This window comes from Phocoena phocoena, chromosome 6, assembly GCF_963924675.1.
Source record: "Phocoena phocoena chromosome 6, mPhoPho1.1, whole genome shotgun sequence".
In the NCBI taxonomy this organism is placed as follows: Eukaryota; Metazoa; Chordata; class Mammalia; order Artiodactyla; family Phocoenidae; genus Phocoena; species Phocoena phocoena.
The window spans coordinates 31,768,871-31,796,739 of record NC_089224.1 but is presented as its reverse complement, the minus strand read 5'-3'; the positions used below and the strand labels follow the sequence as shown (position 1 = coordinate 31,796,739).

The 27,869-nt window shown below is 34.9% G+C and overlaps 1 protein-coding gene across 3 annotated transcripts in view; it reads right to left on the bottom strand.

The window, feature by feature from the left end:
- The window catches only part of AGTPBP1 (ATP/GTP binding carboxypeptidase 1), a 175,169-nt gene that overhangs the window by 27,933 nt on the left and 119,367 nt on the right, over positions 1-27,869 (bottom strand). For all 3 annotated transcript variants that reach the window (XM_065879503.1, XM_065879501.1, XM_065879502.1), the window contains 6 exons: positions 15,094-15,181; positions 11,486-11,630; positions 8,709-8,862; positions 7,502-7,682; positions 6,069-6,198; positions 4,892-5,023 (listed from right to left, as the gene is read on the bottom strand). In XM_065879503.1, coding sequence (XP_065735575.1) covers positions 4,892-5,023; positions 6,069-6,198; positions 7,502-7,682; positions 8,709-8,862; positions 11,486-11,630; positions 15,094-15,181 — 830 coding nt within the window. The remainder of the gene's footprint in view (positions 1-4,891; positions 5,024-6,068; positions 6,199-7,501; positions 7,683-8,708; positions 8,863-11,485; positions 11,631-15,093; positions 15,182-27,869) is intronic.

Genomic DNA, 27,869 nt, shown 5'->3' with positions numbered 1-27,869 from the left:
GTGATTAATTGAGAGAAGATGACTTTCACTCACTACATTTCTGGAGTGTTTCCATTTTTTAACATAACTCTAATCATTTTATTTATTTGGGAAAGGGGAAGAAGAGAGAGGACACCAAGAAGAAAGTGTGCTTTGAAGTTTTGCTAAGGGGAGTGGTATGTTACTGAAACTTTTTTTTGGAAAATAACCTGGGGTGCTTGTTTAGGTGTAAATATAGTAAGAGAGACACTGTGACAAAATGAAAAGCACACAGTACGTAAAACAATAGATCTCCCTTCAGTCCTAGGCAGACCTCAAAACACACCCATACATGTGGAAACAAGGTCTGTAACAGATGGCTTTATAAAATCGGCAGAGGAAGGAGGTGCTGTTTAATAAATGGTGCTGAGACAACTGGTTATACATGGGGAAACTAAAATTAGACCCCCACACTTCATACAAAAATAAATTCCAAATCGATGAAAAATCTAAATGTGAGAAGCGTTTTTAGAGGAAAAGCTTTCAGTTTTTCAAACTTGAGTATGATATTAACTGTGGGTTTGTCATAAACGGCCTTTATTATGTTGAGATATGTTCCCTCTATACCAACTTTGATGAGAGCTTTTAATATGAATGGATGAATTCTGTCAAATGCTTTTTCTGCATCTATTGAGATGATCATGTGATTTTTATCCTTCCTTTTGTTAATGCGGCATATTACAATGACTGATTTGTGAATATGAACCATTCTTGCATCCTTAGAATAAATCCAACTTGATCATGGTGCATGATCCTTTTTATATATTGTTGGATTCGGTTTGCTAATATTTTGTTGAGGATTTTTGCATCTATATTCATCATAGATACTGGCCTGTAATCTTTTTTGTAGTGTCTTTGGTTTTGGTTATCAGGGTAATGTTGGCCTTGTAGAATGAATTTGGGAGTGTTCCCTCATTTTCAATTTTTTGGAGTAGTTTGAGAAGGATAGGTATTAGCTCTTCTTTACATGTTTGGTAGAATTTCCCTTTGAAGCTGTTGGATCCTGGACTTTTGTTTGCTAGGAGTTATTTTATTACTGATTCAATTTCACTACTAGTCATCAGTCTGTTCAGGTTATCTATTGCTTTGGCTAAAAAGTTCCCTTGGTTTTTAAGTAAAAATAAAAGACACATTTCACCAAGAACTTTATTGAACAACGTATTCACCCTTTTGTTCCACTACCTTCTGCCATTTTTCAGGCAACTTCATAATTCCATCTTCCCAAAGCTTTTTATCTTTTTGAGCAAAGAACTGTTCCAGGTGCCTTTTACAGTCTTCCAGGGAATTGAAATTTTTTCCATTAAGAGAATTTTGTAAAGACTGAAATAAATGGAAATCCGAAGGTGCAATGTCTGGTGAATATGGCGGATGAATCAGAACTTCCCAGCCAAGCTGAAACAGTTTTTGCCTCGTCATCAAAGAAACATGCAGTCTTGCATTATCCTGATGGAAGATTATGTGTTTTCTGTTGACTAATTCCGGACACTTTTCATTGAGTGCTGCTTTCAGTTGGTCTAACTGGGCACAGTACTTGTTGGAATCAATTGTTTGGTTTTCCAGAAGGAGCTCATAATAGAGATCTCCCTTCCAATCCCACCATATATACAACATCACCTTCTTTGGATGAAGACCGGCCTTTAGTGTGGTTGGTGGTGGTTCATTTCGCTTGCCCCACAATCTCTTCCATTCCACATTGTTGTACAGTATCCACTTTTCATCGCCCATCACAATTTGTTTTAAAAATGGAATGTTTTCATTATGTTTCAGTAGAGAATCTCACACGGAAATAAGGTCAAAAAGGTTTTTTTCGCTTAACTTATGTGGAACCCAAACATCAAAGCAATACACGTAACCAAGCTGGTGCAAATGATTTTCAACGCTCGATTGGGATATTTTGAGTATGTTGGCTATCTCCCATGTGGTATAACGTTGATTTTTCTCAATTTGATCGCTATCATCTTCAACTGGTCTACCTGACCGTGGAGCATCACCCAGCAAGATCTCTCCAGCACAAAACTTCACAAACCACTTTTGACACGTTCGATCAATCACACACCTTCTCCATACACTGCACAAATCTTTTTTTTGCATTTCAGTTGCGTTTTTACCTTTCTTGAAATAATAAAAACTAATATGACAAAAATGTTGCTTTTTTTCTTCCATTTTCAATATTAAAATGGCTACACAATTCACCCATTTTGATACGTTTTTTAAATGCATGCTGACATGACAGCTGTCACAATACAATCTAACAAAATTATTCTGAATGAAGTTAAAGACAACTAAATACTACTAGAGCCATCTTATGGAAAAAAACAAACTTTTTGGCCTACCCAATATATCTTTCTGATTCAGTTTTGGAAGACTGTATATTTCTAGGAATTTATCCATTCCTTCCACGTCATCCAATTTGTTGGTGTAAAACTGTTCATAGTATTCTCTTACGTTTTTTGTATCTCTGTGATATTGGTTGTAATTGCTCCTTTTTCATTTATTTTGTTTATTTGGGACCTCTCTCCTTTTCTTATTGAGCCTGGCTAAAGGCTTATCAATTTTGTTTATCTTTTCAAAAAAAACAGCTCTTGGTTTCATTGATTTTTTCTATTTTTGGGGGGGGCGCTGTCTCAATTTTATTTCCACTCTGATCTTTATTATTTCCTTCCTTTTGCTGACTTTGAGCTTTGTTTGTTCTTCCTTTTCTAACTATTTTGGATGATAGGTTAGGTTGTTTACTTGGGATTTTTCTTGTACAGGATACAAGATTAAAATACAGAAATCTGTTGCTTTTTTATACACTGATAATGAACTATCATTAGTTCAGGAATCCAAAACTAATTCCATTTAAAACTGCATCAAAAAGAATAAAATACATAGGAATAAACTGAAAGACCTATACTCTGACAATTATATAACATTGATGAAGGAAACTGAAGATGATACAAAGAAGTGGAAAGATATCCCTGTTCATGAACTGGAAGAATTAATATTGTTGAAATGTCCATACTACTCAAAGCAATCTACAGATTTAATGCAATCGCTATCAAAATATCTAGAATACCCAGGACATTTCTCAGGGAAGTACAACAAATAATCCTAAAATTTATATGGAACCACAAAAGACTATAAAGCAATCTGGAGGAAAAAAAAGAAAAACAAAGCTGGAGGTATCACTGACTTCCTGACTTCAGACTACACTACAAAGCTACAGTAATCAAAACAGGAATGTACTGGCACACATACAAAAAAACCCTGACATATCAAGCAGTGGAATAGAGAGCCCAGAAATAAATGCACTAACATATGGTCAATTAATCTATGACAAAGGAGGCAAAAATATACAATAGGGAAAAGACAGTCTCTTCAATAAGTGGTGGTGGGAAAACTGGACAGCTACATGTAAGAGAGTGAAATTAGAAACATTTTCCATACCATATGCAAAAGTAAACTCAAAATGAATTAAAGACCTAAATGTAAGGCTGGAAACCATAAAACTCACAGAAGAAAATATAGGCAGAACACTCTTTCATGTAAGTCACAGCAATATTTTTTTGATCTGTCTCCTCAGGTAAAGGAAACAAAAACAAAAATAGATAGCTAGGACCTAATTAAATTTAAAAGCTTTTGCACAGCAAAGGAAACAACTGACAAAATGAAAAGACAGCCTACGTAAAGGGAGAAACTATCTGCAAATGATATGACTGAAAGAGGTTAATATCCAAAATATATAAACAGCTCATACAACTCAGCATCAAAAAAAACCCCAAACAACCCAATTAAAAAATGGGCAGAAGAACTGAATAGATATTTTTCCAAATGAGACATACAGATGGCCAACAGGCACATGAAAAGATGCTCAACATCTCTAATTATTAGAGAAATGCAAATCAAAACCACAATGAGGTATCATTTCACATTGGTCATAATGGCCATCATCAAAAAGTCTACAAATAATAAATGCCGGAGAGGATGTGGAGAAAAGGGAACCCTCCTACACTGTTGGTGGGAATGTAAATTGGTACAACCATTATGGAGAACAGTACAGAGGTTCCTTACAAAACTAAAAATAAAGCTATCATATGATCCAGCAATCCCACTCCTGGGCACATATCCAGAAAAGACAAAAAACTCTAATTCAAGATGATACATGCACCTCAATGTCCACAGCAGCACTATTTACAATAGCCAAGACATGGAAGCAACCTAAGTATCCACCAACAGATGAATGGATAAAGAAGATGTGATGTATATTATACAATGGAATACTCTCAGCCATAAAAAAGAATGAAATTCTGCCATTTGAAACATCATGAATAGACCTGGAGGGTATTATGCTTAGTGAAATAAGTCAGACAGAGAAAGACAAATACTGTATATTATCATTTATATGTGGAACCTAAAAAATAAAACAAATGTATATAACAAAAGAGAAACAGACTCACAGGTATAAGGAACAAACTAGCCATTACCAGTAGGGAGAGGGATGGGGTAGTGGCAAGATAACAGGAGGCGATTAAGAGATACATACTATGTATAAAATAAACAATGCATGAACAATACAAGGATATACTGTACAGCACAGAAAATACAGCCAACATTCTATGATAACTTTAAATGGAGTATAATCTATAAAAATAGTGAATAACTACACTGTACACCTGTAACTAACACAATATTGTAAATCAAGTCTACTTTAATTTAAAAAATGTGAAAAGCAAAAAAAAATTAGAAGAAACATTTAAAACGAAAAATCTGAAACAAAATGGCAAAATGGTACCATTTACTGAATCTGAGTAGTTCCTATATGTTAAATTATTTTCTGCAGTTTTATGCGTGTTTGAAATTCAAAAATTCCTGCCTTATCTGTAATAATTACCCTGTATCCCACATCTTCCACAACATCACATGAAGCTGCATTGTCATTCGTGTGCCACACTGTTTCTTTGATGCTGCAGCCATACATAAATACATTCTTCTTTCGGGAGTGGCCATGATAATCACAATAAACCTTGAAAAGATAATATATTTTAAAAATAAAATCCTTCAAATTCATATATTGCCAAGTAAAGCTAGCTAATATGAAGCCAATAAACAGTTCTGTGTTCCTTTGTCCTTTTATTGTAACTGAGCCACCATTTAACAAGTAGAATCAATAAAAGTAATAATACATATCTACTTCTGGAAAGGATCTATGATTAATCCTAGAATGGCTAAATTCTTTGCAGGTAGGTCCTGCATCAAGCCACGAGTTCCACTCTTTCTTTTGTATCTACTATTCATCACTTAAAAAATAATAAATTCAATTATAGGTCAAATCTACAGCTGCACTCATCACTGCCCCAAGGGTTGTTAAAATATTTACCTAATTTAAGAGAACATAAAAAATGCTTTCATGAAAAACATTTTAAAAGGGGTATGGTTTCCCTTTAATTTTTAAGAGCATCATTTTAAAAATAGAAAATGGACAGATTTGCATGCCAATTTTGCCCCTCTGCAAAGTGTTCTATCTTTCCCAAAGGAAGATTAACTCATTTAAAGATTAAAATAATGGAAACATTCTAAACAAAAGTTGCTGAAAACAGAAGAAACACACATACACAGTTCAGGAGAGCCTCCCACCATGCCTATATTACCTTTCCTATGTGTATAGTCGAGACTTACCTGCTTTAGAATTAGCTAACAAGCTCAGAAATAAGTTTCTACTAGTTTGAGAATTTGAAAGATACCTACTGTACTTTTTTTACCTTGATATTGTTCAAACAGTGAAGTTAAATAGCTAAAACTTACAGCCAGGAGTTACCACTATTCATAAACAAAACAGAAAAGTAAAGGGCTCATGAGAATTATAAAAATTAAATCTAATGAAATAAGAATATGGATACATTATATTAATTTGACAACATAATTAATACACAAGTGATAGATAACAAAGATGTTTTAATGAAACTGCTTTTGAAATTAACACCCAGCTTTTATAATCAGAAAATAATCTACAAAATACTAACTTACAACAAAATCACCTCTTTGACTATACAAACAAATATTGCACTTACCAGTGGTAAATGCTTCACTGCAGCCAGATATTGCAGCAGACCCTTGGCATGATAAATTGTAGGATGTAAATCTGGATTTGGACTTTGCCACTGTCTATTCAAATCCTCTCCACTTAAAGAACAGCGGTGACTACACATATGTAAACACAATGACAAACACTGGTACCAATAAACTCTTACATACTCTTGATTTAATTTTACGATTCTATTCCACTAAATATTTCAAACAGGTATAAATGGTGTGCTCACCAGAATGCATATTATAGTCAGTAAGTAAACATTTATTTAGCATTTGCTATGTGCAAGATCTTGTGTTACATGCATTTAACTGTGGTAAGCTTGCAGTTTTATGTCAAAATTTTCAAGCTATAGGAAAAATTCTCCATTCTGGGGTTTTGTTCCATACACCATAAAATTTATTCATGGTCATATTTTCCATCCTGACTACATAATAATCATTTCTTATGCTAACATTCGGTATTTTGATTGTATCAGTTATTATTAAAAGTGCTATCTGGCCCTCCTTCTAAGAAAGATAAGTATTGTGTATGAAAAGCACACATTCTTACAAAAATTCAAATACATTTTCATTAATCATAGGTATTAAGCATTAAAGCCACTGAGCAAAAATTTAAGCAAATGGTCATAAGGTGATAACAGAAATATAAACAGAATTCTAACTAGTCAATATGTTTCTGAATTAAAACTAGACATAAAATCTCATTTTAGTTCCATAATCATACTACCTAAACAGAAATTATTCTATTTTTTTAATTCAAAAATTTCCTAAATATGAGAAATATTCATGGTTCTTTTATTGAATAAATAAATATGGTGTCCTCGACTTTGGAGATGCTCATGACAGTTAGACTAACACCCCCCTTTCAGAAGCATTAAAGAGACCTTGGTCTAATTGACACAATAAATGAACTGTACCAACTATAAGCCACCTCCACTTAAAAAGTAACATTCCAGTATTTCCACTCGAAAGAATTCCTACTCATATCAAGAAGAGGTTAGCAGATGGAGCCAATATTCCATATTAGTGGAAAGAGATCCCAGAAGATTCTAAATCTCAAAACAACCTAAGATCATGCCATGTCAAATAAAAAGGACTATAAGACAATGTGCTAAAAATCTTTTTCATATCCCAATACTGTAATTTTTCTAAAACAATTCAAGCAGACATACATTTTATAAAATCATATTCTCATGAATAGATACAGAATTTCTCAAAATATCATAGTACTAATAATATACAAATTACACTTTCATTTAAAAATTTATCAGATTAATTCTTCACTAAATTTGTTTTGTTCTAGAAAAATCACTAGATTTGTTTTTGAAATTAACGTGGATGCTATTATTTCAACAAGTTTATACAGGACAGCCACAACAATCTATAATATTTCTATAACTATTGCTTAACTTACTTTCCATTGATGACACCATCTGGATTTAGCATAGGGACAATTTTAAAAATATAGGATTCTCGTAAGCTCTGAGCAGTAGGGTTATTACTCATGAGATACTCCAATGTTCCTTTCATTACCCAACTTGCATTAGTCTCTCCAGGATGCACCCGAGCAGATAAGAAAACGTAAGGGCGATTTCCTAAAGTAGACATAAAACCTCAAATTAAAATGAACATCTACTAAAAGTCTGTATGATGTTTGACTTTGGGGCTTTAAAAATTGTGAATACTGATATAAAGTCAAAGTAGAACTCACTGTGCACCTACTATATACAAGCACTATACTAGGCCCGCTAGAGAAAACAGATATAAAACCCATATAAGTCATGTCTTACATGAACATAACACATTAAATAGTATTTGAGTCATTTATTTCACAATGATTAATCTAACATATAAAATTAATTTTTTAATATTATCTTGGTTTCATAAAGAACAAGCATCTGGGGAAAATAGATGAAATATAAATTTATTTTTCATAAAGTCATGGAAAAAAGAAGGAAAATATAATCTTATTCCTGTTTTATAGTCGCTATGATAAGCACAGAACAATAGGTATATCTGCTCAGAGATTTACAAAGAAAAATATTTTTCACTATACATTTAGATATACAGGGCTACAAAATAACCATTCAGTTCATCTGCTCATATTTTCATAAATAGCAAGCTCTTTCTCTTTCCTGAAAATATTTTACCTTCTTAACAAAATTAGAACAATTTTCTTATATGTATATATATATTTTTTTACCATAGATGTACATTTGAGGCAACTTTAAAAACATAAATGGCAGGGAAAAACAAGTAGCTATTCAGTACTAGCATCAAAATACTTGATAGGTTTATGGTAGTTTTATCTATAAATAAAATTAATTGTAAAGTCTTAAACTGATGGTATAATTTGTTATACTATACTTTGGGTATGACTTCTAAGAATAAGAACTACAGAATATTAGTATCAAGACACCTCAGAGGTCATCTCAGGCAGCTCCCTCAGATGAGGAAACTGAGGCCCAGAAGTGGGCCCGAGCTAGGCAGTAACAGGACCCAGACTAGAACCCAAGACTTCTGATGCCTATTCCTAGTACTAATGCCCTTACAAAATAGTCATGAAGCAAAGAAAAATAAGTAAGAATGATTGGTATTGTGAGTGAAGAAGACAAACTTACTGAATTGACAGATATGTTCATAATAATTAGACTCTGGCATTGCTGTTATAGTCACCAAGGGACAGCTGTTTCCAGACAGGGTTTCACATAACACATCTTTTCGAAAATAGATTTGCTGAGGATTGTGTGCTGATTCCAATTTTTGAAGATGCATCTTAATAAAAATTTAAAAGCAAAGTATATAATCATTTAAAAACTCCCTATGATAAACAGAAATAAATGCATCCAGATCTTGAACATAACTAAAAGTGAATCAGATTCCTAATCCGTTCTCCGGGGATTAGGGTCCAGACGCAGTTAAATATCAGTATTTGGGAACTTGAGAAAGGGGATAGATACAGTTTGGATACCCTTAATAGTGCGATATAACCAGTGGGGTCAGCGGCAGCAGCCTGTAAATAAGCACGTTAGTATTTCTGTAGCAAAGCATATGAAGAGTCACGCTAAGTAGAATCAATATTCTAAATAAGCTCACATCAATTCAGGCCAGGCTTTGCCTGCCAAATGGGTTATGAAAATGCTTTTGGTTTTCAAAGGCTTCTGAATGCTGAAATTTTGTGACTATAGATCTGTTAACGGCAACCTAAAATATGGAGAATGAATATTATGCAGCACAAATTTTTTAACAATCTTTCCTGATCTCAAGATTAAGAAAGGCTCATTGTAAAATGTCTGGAAGACACAGAAAGTACAAGAAAAAATTTTAAACACCCATAATTGAATCACCTAGATTACTACTAACAAATGCCAATATATATAAACAAAACTGTAATTACACGTAAGACTTTTTATAATCTGATTTTATCATTTAATAATTTATACATTCACATTGATATTCAAAATTATAAATATTATGCCATATCATTAAACGTGTTGAATATATGTCTTTTGAAAACACAAGTTTTAATGGTTTTAGTGTATGGTCACACCAAAAATAAATTGTTCAATCCCTTATTTTAAAGATACTTAGTTGCTTTCTAAACTTTTGCCTATGTTCATTCACATAATCATGATTTACCATGTGGTCCCTATTTCTGGGCTAGAAACTGTGCCAGGCATTGGGGATATAACAATGAATAAATGGTCCCTACCCCAGAGAAAATATACAGTGTTATGAGAGCTTGAAATAAAGGGAAGGGAGCCTCGCAGAGTCTGGGCAGGGAGGAAAGGTCTTCTAGAAAAAAATTACATTTAAAGTGAGATCCAAAGGATGAGTGAAATGGATATAAAGTGCACTGTAGGCAGAAGGAAAGCATACAGGAAGACCATGAAATAAGAAAAAAGAAGGACATTTCAAAGAACTGAAGAAGATTCATTATAGCTAGACCAGAAAGGGTAAGAAATCGAGAATTTAACACAGAAGGAAAGGCCTGGTAGACCAGTCCTTCCCAAAGCGTAGTATTTGGTAATTAAGATAACGAAGTGGTATGTGGATAACCTTGAAAAAAATTTTGATAGATATGTATTTTACTGTGAATTTGAAAAAAGTTTAGCACATTAAACCTGTAATTCCACAGATATTAACTTAGGATGAGGATAATCTTTAAACAGTGAATTACTTTAAAGTCTATTTAAAAATAAATATTAAGTAAATAACAGTTCAAACAGTATGAAGAAATGGCCCAAACTGTGCAAAATAGTGGAGAAATGACTGAATGAGCTACGGTAAGAATTTTAGACTTCATACAAATGGCAAGAGAAATCACTAAGGAACTTTAAGGAGCAGATTTATATGATTAGATTTGCCATCAAAGAGCCCTCTTGCTACAGTGTGATAAAACAGTGATGAAGAGGAAAGGGGATACAAGTGAATTTTGGGACACCAGTTAGAAAGAGGTTGGCATAAGTCCAGGTGAGAAACAATGGTAATGCGTGGAAAAGGTCGTGGTAGTGGGACTGGAAGAAAGTAGGGGCATTTAAAATATACTAAAAAGGTAACATCAGTAAAGGACAGTAACAAATACCATGTAAATAACAACACTATATTTCCGATGCTATGTTATTCAGCACGGAAACATATGGGTTTATACCTTTACTGTAGGTTGGAACCTTACTAAAATAAAGTGAGCCTCATTTAATGTTCTCGGCCTTGACATTTCTTCTGCTCTATGGACTATGTTTTTCTCTCATTTTCTCCTCTCTCATAATTTGGAAGCTTGTTTCTAATCATAGTGTTCCAGCTCCTTTCTGGGTAAATTGATCATATGAAGCTTCATGATCCTTGATCATTAGGACAGACATTCTGTTCTGAGTATAAATCTGCCATGCTAATTACCTGAATTTTTTGTTTTACAACGCAAATAATCAAAAAATCTCAAAAGAACCCACAAAACAACTCTTATACCCCATATTCTAAGCAATCTGGATCTAGGACTCCATATGAAACCATTAGAAGAAAGGAATTCACAACAGAAAAACTTAAATTGCATATACATTTTCTACTGTTACATTTTCTGTGAGAGTCAATGCTTTTCATTAAACAAGTAGAAATCTCACCTAGTTAAAATTTATAAATTGTGATTTGTAGATTTCTACCCAAAGTGGAAAGTAAAAACCATGTCATATTTCCATAGTATTTCTATTAAATAAAAATGAAGACTACATTCCCATTTTACTTTAATGATTTCAACAAATGTTGTATTATTTTCTGAAGTCATCAACCCTGAATCTTTTTCTTATCTTATTTAGATATTTAATTAAAGCAATTTTTCTTCAATTATCTGACACATACACATACAACACAATAATGGTCACAGTACAACTTAATGAGTTCTCACCTGTAAAGTTGAATACGTATATGGATAGTGATAAGCAAAATAGCACACATCATCTTTATGTGGAAAAATGACAGTGAATGTAATTGTATAGTAGGATTTTCCCTTTTGCCCACCTGCAGCAATTGAACTTCTTGAGAAGTGATTTCTGCAACAGAAATGCATGTTTATTTCATCCACACCAAAATTCTGATTTTTCTTGCTATTTTAATAAACAGAACTTCAGAAAAGAAAAAGAAAACCCATGGTTTGTAAAAAAGTTTAGCTTAAATACTCTTAAAAATTAGACTTGGGGGACTTCCCTGGTGGGCTAGTGGTACAGAATCTGCCTTACAATGCAGGGGACGCAGGTTTGATCCCTGGTCACGGAACTAAGATCCCACATGCCGTGGGGCAACTAAGCCCACGTGTCATAACTACTGATCTCGCGTGCCTCAACTAGAGAGCCTGAGTACCGCAAACTACAGAGCCCACGCGCTCTGGAGCCCGCTTACCACAACAAGAAAGAAGCCTGAGTGCCACAGTGAAAGATCCCGCGTGCTGCAACTAAGACCTGATGCAGCCAAAAATAAATTAAATAAATAATAAATAAATCTCTAAAAAAAATCAGTATGTTGTTTAAAACAAAAATTAGACTTGGTACTAAAAAAGCAGTTAATTGCTATCAGCCAACATCATGACTTTCCACTTCTGGATTTACTAATTAAATAGAGCTACTACTCTATACATCAACAGAAGTTTTAGACCCCCATTCTTTGATAGCCATACACATTACTGGATCCAGGCAGTGATCACCAATGGCTGCTACAACCACTGGATGAAAGGCTGACGGATCAGACGACAATACCTGAATTCACTGATCAATTTTAAAATTACAAAAGAAGAAATAACCAGAGATGATATATTTCCTAATATGATGCAACAGGAATTCCCTGCACCATCTATGAAGTACTCTTGTCAAAAATGAAACCTGAAACTGATAAAGCTTCTACATCTAACTATGAGTTGATAGGAGATTGGTGAGATAGAAGAATTCATTAACACCACAGGGATGCAATCAGCAAAATCCAAAATGCGGAAAATCCTGCATGACAAATGATCTAATTTCTTCAATAAATAAAGGAGAAATTTAAAAATAGAGAAGAAGGAAGCCTATAAATTAAGAGACTTAAAGGACATACGTGTGATCCCTTGGTTGGTCTGATTTAAACAAACCAACTATAAAGTAACATTTATGAGACAAGTAAGTCCGAACATTGACTGGATATTTTATCGTATTAAGGAATTTTCTTAGGTGTGACAACGGCCTTGTGGTTAGATTGTCTTAAATATGTATCTCAAAAAGACAAAGACCTTTGAAGTATTTATGGATAAAATATATCTGGAAAAAAATAAGGATAAAATATGTCTTAAAAAATTCAGTGTGGAGGTAGGGGTGAATGTATAGCTAAAATGAAACCATGTGTTGATAATTGTTGAAACTCAGTGATGAATACATGGGGCCTCATTATTCTATTATCCGCTTTTGTAAATGTTTGGAGATTTCTATAATAATAAAAAGTTTTTAAAACTACATATTACTTTCCAGACTTTAAATATCATTGAGATATGATGACCTAAAGATGCTTTGGTCTATCAACTTCATTTCTAAAATTCCAAATCACCTTGTATTATTTAAGCCATGAACTGAAGAAAAACCATGGCCTACAGGTTACTTATTCATGCACACAGACATTCAAGGTAGATCACAACCTTAGAACTACCCTGGGATCAGACCTTCTAATATAATCTTACAAAAATCAAGCTCGCTATTAATGAAAATAAAAGAACCCTGATGTAAAAGAATGGTAGAGTCTTCATTAACTTAGCCACTACATCTTGAATAGATACTCAATGACAAGGTGCTAAGAGTTGAGGAAAATGCAAAATAAGGTCCGGAAGTAGATCCCGCCAACTCTTTCACTCCAAAAGCTTATTAACATCTAATTGTGGAGGTATTATGTCACCACATTACAGCTACATGGCATTTTATAGGTTATATTCACTCACACACTCGTGGAAAGTAGTTTTATTCTCATTTTACAGATGAGACAAACAAGTATCAAAGGACAGTGCAAAAATAGTAGTTTTTAATCCCCACTATCTGGATTTCAAGCTTGAGGAAAGCAACTAGAACAGTGCTTGAAAGTGGTTAATAAATATCTGTTGTACATAGAAACAGTACATAGAAAGTGGTTAATAAATATCTGTTGAATTGGCCTGAATTCCAATTCCAGATCTGGAAGTAGCCAAAAGAAAAAATAAAAACTAAACAAACAAAAATCCTTGCCATCACCCCTTACATAAAAAAAGAAAAACCACCTGAGATGCTATGACGATTCACTTTACAGTGTGAAAAAGAAAAGCATTCATTGATTGATGATTTCTATTGTGCAAAAGAAAAAGCATGAAAGAAATACCTTTTGAAAAACATTGTTTCACCCTTTAACAATTTAAATCATTCTGCCAAAATCTAACCAAGCACTTCCCAGATAATCACTGCTCCACTCCAACTTATGAGAAAGAGATAAATGATAAAGTATATTTATATTAGCCTACCATTAAAAGAAATATGAAATTCATTCAGGTGAAGAAGAATTACATATAACCTTATGCTTCTTTCTCACATTTATTTACTATTTATTTTGCTAATAAAATGGGGAAAACCCTACTGAGATTAATTCCAAGGAACGATTTCTTTCTTAGAAAGCAATAGCACTTAAGATCTAGGTTTTTCCAAAACCCTATCTAAACCATTAAAAACAGTTTAATTTTAGAATTCTTCTTCTTCTAACGGATAAAACTAAAAGAGAAGGAACATTAGTGCTAGTTAAGCACAATATAAAATACAAAAAGTCAAAATCCACTAAACAGAAATGCCAGGATTAAGATTAATAACAGAGAAAAACAGGGATGTCAAGTGCATTCAATAGTGGATAGAAGAATGTATTGCATGCAGAAACAGTAAAAATGGGAAGCAAGGCATATGATAATCCTAGATCACTTAGTCATGAATTGAAGAATAACCCAATTATTCCACTGAAGCAATAAATGATTTCTAGCACTTATTTTAACTTGATAAATAGATCACCTATTTGAAGTCAAAGTTGAACTGTGAAAGCAGAAGTAATGTAATTGTGGAATACATCTCCAAGTAAAATATTTTGGAAGTTAAAATGAGGTAAACATTTGTGTGCAGAAGAGAAAAGAATTACACTTAATATCACCAGAATAATAAAAAAAAAAACACTGTAAATTATTTCCTAGAGTTTCTAATTTCAGTCTTACTCAATGAAGTTTCCAGAGTTTTAAAGCTAAAAAAGTTGAGAACACATCTAAGTGGGGGAGGCAAGATTTGGACCTAAGTCTGTCGTCTGTCTACAAAACACGTTTTATTTCCACTAAATATACCCCCATAATGGATCTCAAATTTTTTAAAACTCTGTTGGAAGTAATACTAAACCATATCACCAAATTCAAAGAACACAATAACTTTTTATCTTTGAACTGAAATAAGATGAATTAATATTTCCTTCTGTTAACTGATGTCCTATTACTGTCAGAATACTTACTTATAGTAACAAATGTCAGTCCCCACACGAATCCACCATGGTCTAGCATTTAATGCTTCCTGAACCGAATACATGAGTGGTTGCATACCTTTGACAGAGAGAAAAAAAAAAGAAAATTCTTTTCAGAATTTTTGAGTTAAAAATTAATCTTGCCATTGTAGAAAGCACCAAACATTCAGGAAAGCTAAAAGAAAATACATTTTGGTTTTTCAGTATGCACTTAAAAAATCTGAGATCTTTCTTTAAAATCTCCTAAATCAATCAATGATATGTTTTATTTCTAGTTTTAACTAAAATGGAGTTACAACTTCAATGAGTGAAAAGTCATTAAACATTTTTCTATTATCTTTTCTATATTAGATCAATTATATACATTATAATTATAATGTATATATATAATATATTAAAATTATATATATGTAATACATATTACACTAAAAATTATACATATATTCCTTATAACAAGTGAAAGAGACAAAAATATATATTAAATTAAGTATGATCACCCCTCTAACTCTCCATAGATTCCCACCTATACCAAGGTAAGGAAAACAATGCCACTAAAATGGTATGACTGTTTTCTTCCTCAGCCTTCTCCATACAAATGGGTGTTTATAGCATGGAGAAGGAGAGAAGGGATGAGGAGGAAGAGGGACTGTTAACAAAAACAGAATTAAATATATAGTATATTTTCTTAGGTAGTTTTAGAAATATACTTTCCACATGCACTTTAAAGTCATTTTAAAGGTTTCTAGGTTTCTAACCGGAATTAATGAAATTCATATGTTAATTTTGGAAAGGTTGACAATTTTTATTGAGATCTCGTTCAACTTTCATTTCTTCATTTTCTTGCTACAGAACCATTATGTTAAACTTATCTCTGAGTATTTTTATTAGTCCTTAATAGTCTCTTGGGTTTTCTAGGCATACAAATCATATCATTTGTAACTTAAAATATTTTATCTCCTCTTTTAGTATTTATAACAGTTACTTTATTTTCTACTTTTATTATATTTAGAGAAATGAAACCACCTCAAAAATGATTCTGAATATAGTGGTAAGAACAAAACTCTGTCTTGATAATTTCAATCAAAATACTTTGCCATTCAATGCAATTATTTGCCTATTGTTTTTTAACAAATCAACTTTATCTTATTTAAATAATAGAAAGAGCTAACACTGAATAATTTCTATGTGCCAAAGACTGCTCTAAGCATTTTTACATACGTTAAGTCATTAAATCCTCAGAACAACCCTCTGTGGTAGGTGCTATGATTATTCCTATAACTGGAGCAGTTTCTCCCATAATTCTTATTACATTTAAGTGTTTTTAATCATTTCGTTAAATGCCTTTTCAGCATCCAGTAACAGAATCACATGGCTTTTCTCCTTTGGCCTCTTGATGCAATAAATAGATAGATTTCCTATTGTGAACTATCCTTGCATTCCAAGAAAATGCTATTCTTTTACTGCTGTATGATTAAATTAGCTAAAACTCATTTAGAATTTCTGTATTTAAAAATTGGTCTTTAAAAAAAAATTACCTTTACCAAGCATTGGTATAATATTATACTAGCTTCAGAAAAACATATCAAAACGCTGCCCATCACTTATTAGAATAAAAGTAAAATCTATTTTTTTAGAAGTAAATATAATTTAGCTGGAATATCATCCTGATGTGGTGACTAATAGATACATTTTTTATTTCCTTTTCAACAGTTATAGTCTGGTCAGAATCTTTACTTTTTTCAATCAACTCCAGTACTTCTATGTTTTGTCTATCTCTATCTCATTATTTTCGGCATTTTAAAAAATTCTCTTCTCTATCCTTTTGGTTTTATTTTTTTGTTTTTCTAATATCTGGAGTACTTATTTTTTGAGTACTTAAAAACTGAGTACTTGAGCAATAACTTATTTTCAGTCTTTTTTTATTTTAAATAATGCAGTTATTAAAGGCATTCAATTTTCCTCCAAATACCAGTTTAGCTATGTCCCATAAGTCTATAAAGTGTTCTCCTTTGCTATACTTTCTAGATCAGAGCCATCCAACTAAACTTTCTGCCAGAATGGAAATGTTCAATACCTGCACTGTCCAATGTGGCAGCCACTAGGCATGCGTGGCTATTAAGCACAGGAAATAAGCCTAGTGCCACTAAAGAAATGAATTTTAAATTCTCACAGTAACTGTCTTCTAATCAGGTTGTAATTCTCGGAGCTTTTGGTCTACCTATGTGGGTGCCATGTGGTTATGGCTGTTGTATTGTATAAGAGGTTAGTGTTCTGTATAGCAAATGAAACCATCAACAAAATGAAACAGCAACCTAACAAATGGGAGAAAATATTTGCAAATCATATATCTGATAAAGGGTTAATATCCAAAGTATATGAAAAACTCATACAACTCAATAGCAAAAAAACACACAATCTAATTGAAAAGTGGACAGAGGATCTGAACAGACATTTTCCAAAGAAGATATACAGATGGACAACATGTACATGAAAAGGTACTCAACATCACTAATCATCAGGAAAATGCAAATCAAAACCACCATGAGATATCACCTCATACCTGCTAGAATGGCTATTATCAAAAAGACAGAAAATAATAAGCATTGGTGAGACTGTAGAGAAAAGAGAACCCTTGTGCACCGTTGCTGGGAATGTAAATTGGTGGAGTCACTATGGAAAACAGTATGAAGGTTCCTCAAAAAATTAAAAATAGAACTACTGTTTGATCCAGCAGTTCTACTCCTGGGTATTTATCCTAAAAAACTAATTCAAAAAGATATGCACCGCTCCCCACATGCTCATTGCACCATTATTTACAATAGCCAACACATGGAAGCAACTTAAATATCCACTGATAAGTGAATGGATAAAGAAGATGTGGTATGTATATAATGTATGTATGAGTGTGTGTGTATATGTGTGTGTACATAGTGGAATATTATTTAGCCATAAAAAAGGAATCCTTGCTATTTGCAACAACATGGACAGACCTTGAGGGCATTATGCTAATAAGTAGGACAGAGAAAGACAAATACTGTATGATCTTGCATATGTGTGGAATCCTAAAAAAAACAAAAACCCAAACTCATAGATACAGAGAACAGAATGGTGGCTGCCAGAGGCAGGGGCTGGAGGGGTTGGTAAAGTGGTCAAAAGGTATGAACTTCAAAAGGGGTTGGTAAAGTGGTCAAAAGGTTATAAAACAACTAAGTCATGGTGATATAATGTACAGCATGGTAACTATAGTTCATAATACTACAGTGTGTATTTGTAAGTGGCTCAGAGAATAGATCTTAAGAATTCTCATCACAAGGAAAATAAAGTGTAGTGATGGATGTTAACTAGACTTACTGTAGTGATCACTTCACAATATATACAAACATTGAATCATTATGTTGCACACCTGAAACTAATACAATGCTATATGTCAATTATATCTCAATGGGGGGGAGATTTGCAATTATTATAGCATCTTCAAGGACTGCAACTTGTAAATACACAATATCCAGTCAGCGCTTTTAACCCTGAATTATTCTTTGTCTGACATTAATATTACCACTTTTCCTTTATTTGCATTTACCTAGTTTATCTCTGCCCAATCGTTTCTTTCAACTTTATCATTTAATTAATAAACACACATACACATATTCTCTGACTCTACAAATTGTATAATTTTTGATACCTGATTTTTGAGGACATTTTGGCTCATTCATAGTCAGTAATGACAGACAAACATTTCATTTCATTCCTTCCATCTTACTTTCTTTCTACTATTCATTAATTTTTTTTTCCTTCTTTACAACTTATTTCACTTGCTTGGTTACATTTTTCCACATTTCCTTTTCTTCTTCTATCATTTGAAAGCTTTCTTTTGTGTTTCTCAATTCTATTTCCCATCCTAATAGTTATGATTAACTGATATTTCTCTAGTATACTATTATCATATTAAATAACTAAGCAATCCCATCAAGACACATTAGCTTTCACTTCTCCCATATCACCCCTTTTAGAACATTTTCACTTAACACATTTTATAAATTTCAAGTCTTCCATCTTGAGATCTTTTTCCTCATCTATTTTTCTCAGAGAGGGTTCAGGGTAGCAGGTTTTCTGAATTCTACATATACAAAAACATGCAGTTTGTTGGCCGTGACAAACAAATGACAAATTTTGCAAAAGACATTTGGCGCTCCTCTAGCTTCTAGCACCACAGATGAGAGTCCAATACTAACCTAATTTTTTCACACGCAGAACAACATAGTGATCAAGAGCATGCAGTCTGTAACCAGACTACCTGGGTTTGAATTCCCACTTTACCACATGCCACATGCATGATCCTGGTCAGATTACTAAACCACTCATGCCCCCTTTTTCTCTTCTGTGGATAACAACCATGCTAGGTTGGTTTGTTGTGTGGATTAAGAGTATCACATGTGTTAGCACTTAAAGAAGGCCTGGAACATGATAAATTTTCAATAAACATTAGCTGCTGTTATTATCAATATTATTTAAGTACTGTAACCAGTTCTTTTAAAGTGGAAGTATGTTAAGATTTTCTCTTTATATCTGAAACTCAGGCATTTCACTGGTACATATAAAAGATTCCTGTCTTCCTTATTTCTTCCTAGGAGTCAGTGAGGCATTTCAATCCGAAACTTCAACCTCTACCAGGCACACAAAACTCATAATAATGGTTAATTATAGTGAGGTGGAACAAGGTTCAGGCTGAAGTCAAAGGGCATAAAAGATTTATCTGAAGTGTTCTAATTTTATAAAAGACAATGTATTCTCTTATTACTTTTAAAATGATGGTTAATTCTGGTCACAGTGAAGGGAGCTATATTTGGAAATTCTGACTATAATGAAAACCATCTTAACAAAATAGGTTGCCCCAGTAAGAATAAATCAAATGAGGTAACTCAGATTGAATACATCACAGTCTACTCAACCTGATACAGAAAGGCCATATTTGAGTAACTGATTTAATCATTAGCCAAAGGATAAACTTTTACGTGTATAAAATAAATACATGAAGAACGGTCAAGCTTGTCACTTGAATACAGACAATCAAAATATTAAACTGCCGGAGTGAAACCAACATCCAATGGCAATAGCCTCTAATAATATCTCTGTAAAGGCTTAAGTTGTGCTGAGTACATGCTCAGTAACAAGCGCAGATACAATGAAAGACAAGGTGTTTTAGGCCCTAATCATCAAATGTATTGTGAATCACAGACTCAAAATTTTCAAGTTGAAACTAACACCATCGTTTTAAAAGATGAGGGGGAGCTTGAATAACCTGAAGGTACCTATCACAAGCTGCATATATGTTATCAGTAACTGTACAGAGAAAAAAACACATGCTTCTAATATGGCTGGTATCATAGCAGAGCCATACTAAAAACAGGAAGATGAGATTCTTGGCCTGGAGGGTAATGGTAGCCACTTTAATCAGAATCACTCCACACATCCTCACCAAGAACAAATAAATAAATTCAACAAGTAGCACAAATAAAAACTACACACGCCCAGGCCTTCAGCATTACTGGAAGACAGAATATAACAGACTTCAAGTTGCCTTTATGTAGATAAATGGGCAAAAATATACCACAGAAGTGGAAACAATAAAGGAGGGATTGAAATCATGAGCTCAAAGTAGATTGCAGGCTAAAAAATACTAAGTGACACGAAGAAGGGATTTTATGAAGTCACAATTCACAGTGAAAATATAGCAAGATGTAATATCTATGCACCAGATAAGACCACAACCTCTTATATAAGGCAAAAACTAGAGGAAATACAGGAGAAGTATTAGAAACATACTACTGATAGCAGATGCTAACACTCCACTCTCAGTACAAGTCAGACTGATTAAACAAAAATTAAGAATATTTATATAGATCTAAATAACATAATAAGGCAAATCTTATATAGATATGTTGAACACTGTATCCTGATAGTAGAGAATATACCTTCTTCTAAGAGCATGTGGAATATTCACAAAAATTGACTATATATTAGGTCAAAAGGAAATGTCAGTTCCATAAAAGAGAAATATTACAAACAAAACTCTCTGATCACCATGTAATAAAACTAAAAATTAAAATCAAAATGAAAAACAAAACAAAAAGGGAGGATACCCATGCAGAGGCAAGGGAGACAGGTTGACTTGGGTGTCAGATCTTGAAAGGGGTGAGGAGGGCATCTGCCCGAAAGTGCAAAGGACAGACTGTTATGTACACTGGAACTGATCAAATAAATAAATACATTAAGAATAGTAGAAGCCAAAATTCTCCATGTTGGAGAAGGAAGTTGTAAATATGGAAAGAAAACTAGAATAAATCCTGTGCAAGTGAAGGTATCAGTGTAACTTCATGGAGATACTGTGTGCGTGCTTATGTGTGTGTTTGTGTATAACATGCACACACAAAAATAAACATACACATACGTATAACTTACTACCACTGAAAATTTCTATATAAACGCTTGTATATACAAATACATATTCCCTAGCTCTGTCCATGGACAGGTCCAATAACAATGTACACACTATGCATACAGATCTTATTTTTAAAATACCATTCTCCAAACCAGGGCTCTTTGAAGAAATGACTGTTGAAAGGCAAGATGAGCCCTGAGCATCCTGTGCCAAAAAGCAAGGACACCTATAAAGAATGACAGGGACACGTCAAAAGAACACACAATGCAGCATGAAGAGATCCCAATGGCCAAATCCTGGGCAATTTAAACATCAAATAATGATAGCAACAAATTACAACCCACTGAGTAAAACAGTAACCAATTCTACACTGATATTAACATGCAAAATACTTACTAACTACAAAGAGAAAAAAGGTAACTCTACAATGGAAAAGTCTGGCAGACACCAACTTAATCAAGTGAATAAATTATTACTATCAGTAATAAAACAAAATCTTGGGTCACCAAAACACAGTGGCACTTCTGTGATGTTCCTCCCGAAGATGCCTAACCTAAATCAAATCATGAGGAACATGAGACAACTCCAAACTGAGAACCATTCTACAAAATAAGTGCTATAATTTTCAGAAGTGTCAAGGTCATGAACATTAAAGACTGCAAAACTGTTCCTGACTAAAATAGTCTAAAGAGACTTGACAACTAATTTACAACATGTGGTTTCAGCTGAATCCTTGTGCTATTAAGGTCATTAATGAGAAAATAGGTGAAACTTAAATGGGGGGGGTGCTCTAAGGATTAGATGGGATTCATATATCAATGATAATTTCCTGATGTTGATAGCTATCCCATAGTTACATAGAAAAATGCCATGTTTGCACAAAATACACTGATAGTGTTCTAGGGTGATGGGGCATCACTTTCGAAGCCCAACATGTAGATAAAGGGTATAACTTTTCTGTAAGTCTGAAATTATTTCAAAAACATATTTAGAAAACGATGATCATAAACTGAACTACCGTCTTCTTGACATATATTTTGTGCGTGGCATTTTATGTTCCTAATAGGATCTTCATAGTTCATTCATCCATTGCCTCATTTACTTAATAACTATTTACTGAACATCTACTAAATGCCTTACTATAAATAACAGTGGTCAGCAACAGATACTGTCCCTGATCTTGTGGAATATACAAACAATTTGCGGGGAGGGGCACATAGAGAGGAAAGGTATTAATCAGCCCCATACAAAAACAACATAAAACTGTGAAGAGCACCCTAAAAGGAAAAAATTACAAGCAACATTTATCAAGGGGACTAAGCCAGTCTGGGGAGTCAGGGAAGATTTCTTTAGTCAAGAAATAGCTCAACTTCCAAGTATAGAATTAACTAATGTGAGCAAGGTGGGAATGCTACAGAATTGACTCCAAAATGCTATTTTGTTGCCTGGTTCCACATATGTTCAATTTATATAAGAGAGTGGTTAAAAATCTTCATATATCTGGAAGATATGGGGGAGGAAGGGCAGGGGGAGAAAGAGGGAGCTTGTGACTAAAGCTCTAAGTTACTAAAACGCAAGACTGCCATCTAGTGGTAATTTGAGCAAACCCCTTTCAGGTAAGAGGGGGTCCAAGAAGGGGGAGGGAGTGACGGATTACAACAGATATATCAGTAGTATATAGTGATATAAATTCTCATATACAAATTTACAAGTAAGATCATTCATTGTGAGAAAACTAAGAAAACTAATATTTAATAGAATCACCTAAAAATTCTCCAAGAAAAGGGCAACTGGTGAAACAAAAGAAACTATAATTCTGCTCTTTTTTGAGGGACACTGACAAAGAAAAAGACCTCTATTGGGCACATCTGATAGAAGAACCGACATTTAAATACTTCCCCAAGCAGCATGTCCCAATGGGGAAAATTTTGTTTTTTTACAATTTCCTAATTAATATTATTTCCTGACTTCAATCATGCATGGCAATTAAACAGATTCTTCCCGCTGAAGGGGCTTCCACTGCAAATATCTTCATCATCATTACATCCCTGAAGTGAATTCAATATGAATCTCACGACAATTAACATTAACCACATAGTTGGTTATCATTTCTTAAAATGTTGAATTCTAATTTACTAAAATATTGGTCTCCCCTTTCTTCTAACTCTATTGATGTTCAGACAAACCAAGATTTGCTGTATGTTGCATTACCCTAACAAATCTAATAGTAGAGTTCATTTGAAAATTACATCTACCTAACAACTCTTTCTACAGCTTCTACCAACCTCCTAGTTAAATACTTACAAGTATAGGAAAATAAAAGGCTCACAACAGACAACTTCTTGTCAGAATCTGGGAGGAATCTCTGCTAAACTTAAGACAGATGGAGCAGGACTGAAAGAAATCCAGTACAGAATATGCCTCACAATCTATTTTTATATATACATATTTTGGTTCCCCATAGCTAAAAGAAGTGTTGTACTACACCTTGTAGGCCCTTAAAGAATAACACATAAAGAAAATAAAGGACAGCAAAAATAGAAAACATTAAAAAAGTATCAATTATAAAAATAATTTTAAATAGGTTAAAATCACATTTTAAAAGGCAAGGGTCGAACAAAATGCAACCTCTATTTACAAAAACAATCAGCAAAGACGTATCAAACAAATTCAAATCAATATAATATAAAAATACAATTCTGGGGCTTCCCTCGTGGCACAGTGGTTGAGAGTCCACCTGCCGATGCAGGGGACATGGGTTTGTGCCCTAGTCTGGGAAGATCCCACATGCCGCGGAGCGGCTGGGCCCGTGAGCCATGGCCGCTGAGCCTGCGCATCCGGAGCCTGTGCTCCGCAACGGGAGAGGCCACAACAGTGAGAGCCCCGCGTACCGCAAAAAAAAAAAACAATTCTGGGCAAAAGATACTGAATGGAATGAATGTGACTACTTTATGCTGCTAATGGGTATACACAAAAGGAACAGGAAAAGTTATAAATGTCTATGTGCCAAATGATACAGCGTTAAAATTGAAAAAAATATGTATATATTTTAAATACCTCATTTTAAATGAGGTATTGACAGAAACATAATAGAAGTGAAAGACTGTTGGGTTTTCTTAAGCCTTGGGCAAGTAGACAAGATAGAAAATAAAAAGGATACAGAAAACTGAATAAACAAATTTATAACAATAAACTTAACAATGTATGTTAAATTATGTTGCCAACAAAGAATACATATTTTCCAAGAACCTGTGAACACTAAAACTGATCAGATATTAAGCCATAAAAATTATTTCAAATCATAAATTTCACATCTATGAACAAAACTGATTAAAATTTGAATGCAATGAGAAAAATTATAGCCAAAATAATTTAACCAACTAAAAATATAACAAACCCTTTTCTAAATAATTCTTGAGCCAAAAGGGATACCAAAACCAAACACAATTAGAAGCCATCTAGAAAATTACAAGGAGGTCTTAGCATCAAAATCTGGAGGGGAGGGGATACAAAATTAAGTTGTAATCGAGAACAAATCCAAAACCTAAACCCTTGCAGGAGACTTCCCAACATGGCAGAGTAGAAGGACCCTGAGCTCACCTCCTCTCAGGGCCACACCAAAATCACAACTATCTGCAGAACCACCTATGAAAAAGACTAGAACCTACCAGAAAAGATCTTCTACAACTAAAGATATAAAGAAGAACCACAACGAGACGGGTAGGAGGGGGAGAGTCATGGTATAGTCAAGACACATGCCCCTCAGTGGGCAATCCACAAACAGGAGAATACAATTGCAGAGGTTCTCCCCAGGGAGCAAGGGGTCTAAGCCCCACATGAGGCTCCCTAGCCCAGGAGTCCTGTGCCAGGAAACAAGGCTTAAGAATGTTTGGCTTTGAAGGTTAGCAGGGCTTAAATTCAGGAGGGCTGGAGGGCTGTGGGAAACAGACTCTACTCCTAAAGGACACACACAAAATCTCACACGTTCCAGGGCCCAGGGAAAAAGAAGTAATTTGAAAGGAGCCTGGGTCAGACCTAACTGCTGATCTTGAGAAGTCTCCCAGAGAGGAAAGAGGCAACTGGAGCTCACCCTAAGGACACAGACACTGGGGGCTGCCATCTTTGGGTGCTCGTTCTATCAGACACTGGTACTGGCAAGTATCACTGTGGAATCCTCCCTCTAGCTTATTAGCCCCAGGACCCCAGGACTCAACAGCCTGTAGTCATCAGTTCTGTGACACCTGAGGCCAAGCAACTAACTGGGCCAAGACATACCCCCACCCACCAACAGGCAGGCTGCCTTAAGAACCCCTGAACACGGCTGTGCCCACCAGAGGGCCCAGGACCTGGCCCCACACACCAGTGTGCAGGCACTAGATCTAGGACCCCCAGGGCCCTACAAGCAGAGATTCCAAGACCCAACTCCACCTACCAGCAGGAAGCTGCCACTGGCCTCAGGACCAGCCTCACATACCACTGGACAGGCACCAGCCCCAGGACCCACTGGGCCCAGCCCCTGCCCAAAAACAAGCCTGCTCTAGCCTCAAGACCAGTCTCACCCACCAGTGGGCACTCACCAGCCCCAGGACATCCTCAGCCCTGAAGCCTGCCAGGGCAGGACCCAGCCCAACCACTAGCAGGCCAGCACCAGACCTGGGACAGTTGGGCCCTAGTACCAGCAAGCCAAGACAAGTTTCAGGACACCCCAAACTCTGCAGCCAGCTGTATCAGAAACCAGCCCCACCCTCCAGTGGTCTGACACCAGTTCTGGGACCCCTGGGCCCTCTAGCCAGACCCCAGGACCCAGCTTGGCTTGACAGTAAGGCCAAAACCAGCTCCAAGACTTGGCTTCAGCCACCAGTAAGTGAGCACTGGCCCCAGGATCTCCTGGACCCCAACTCTGTCCACCAGTGAGCCAGCACTAGCCCTAAGGCTCCCTGGGGTTCCACAGCCAGCCACCTCACAACCCAGCCCTACCAATCAGTGGCTGGCAGCCTCCACACAAGGCAGGGCGTGGCAACCAACCAGACCAGGGGCCAGCCACACCTACCAGTCCACCCACAGTGGTCAGCCCACCACAATAGAAGGACCCAAAAAGCCCATATAGGAGGCACCACTAGAGCACACAGTTCTAGTGACCAGAGAGAAGTACACAGCTGGGGCACATAGAACATCTCCTACTAAAAGGTACTTTTCTAAGGTGAGGAAACACAATCAACATACCAGATACATAAAAACAAAAACAGCAACTTAGGCAAAATAAGTTGACAGAGGAACACGTTTCAAATGAAGGAATAAGATAAAACCCCAAGAGAAGAACAAAGTGAAGTAAATATAGGCAATCTACCCAAGAAAGAGTTCAAGGTAATGACCATAAGGGTGATGAAAGAACTCAGGAGAAGTAAAGATGCACAGGGCAGAAAATTATAAGTTTTTAACAACGAGTTGGAAAATATAAAGAACAACCAAACTGAGATGAAGAGCACAATAAATGAAACAAAATTTACACTATAAGGAATCAATAGAAGACTAAATGATACACAGGAAAAGGATCAGCAACCTGGAAGACAAGAATAGTGGAAATCACTGACGCTGAACAGAAAAAAGAATAAAAAGAAATAAGGACAGTTAGAGACCTCTGGGGCAACATCGAGCATACTAGGATTCACATTATAGGGGTCCCAAAAGGAAGAGACAAAGGAGCAAATAACACATCTGAAGAAATAACAGCTGAAAATTTCCCTAGCCTGCGAAAGAATACAGACATCCCAGTGCAGAAAGCACAGAGAGTCCCAAACAGGATCAACCAAAAGAGGACCACACCAAGACACAATGTTATTAAAATGGCAAAAACATTTTAAAAGGAGAGAATATTAAAAGGAGCAAGGAAAAAGCACTAAGTTACATAAAAGGGAACTCCCATAAGACTATCAGCTGACTTTTCAGCAGAAACTCTGCAGGCCAGAAGGGAGTGGCATGATATATTTAAATGATGAAAGGGAAAAACCTACAATCAAGAATATTCTACCTGGCAAGGCTCTCATTCTGATTTGATGGAGAAATCAAATGTTTTGCAGACAAGCAAAAGCTAAAAGAGTTCAGCACCAACAAACCAGCTTTAAAGAAATGTTAAAAGGACTTCTCTAAGTGAGAAAGAAAAGGCTACAACTAGGAACATGAAAATTATGAAAGGAAAAAGCTCATCAGTAAAGGCAAACATACAGTAAAGGTAGTAAAACAACATGTACAAAGCTAGTAGGAAGGTTAAAAGACAAAAGCAGTAAAATAAGCTATACCCACAATAAGCAGTTAAGGAATACACAAAACA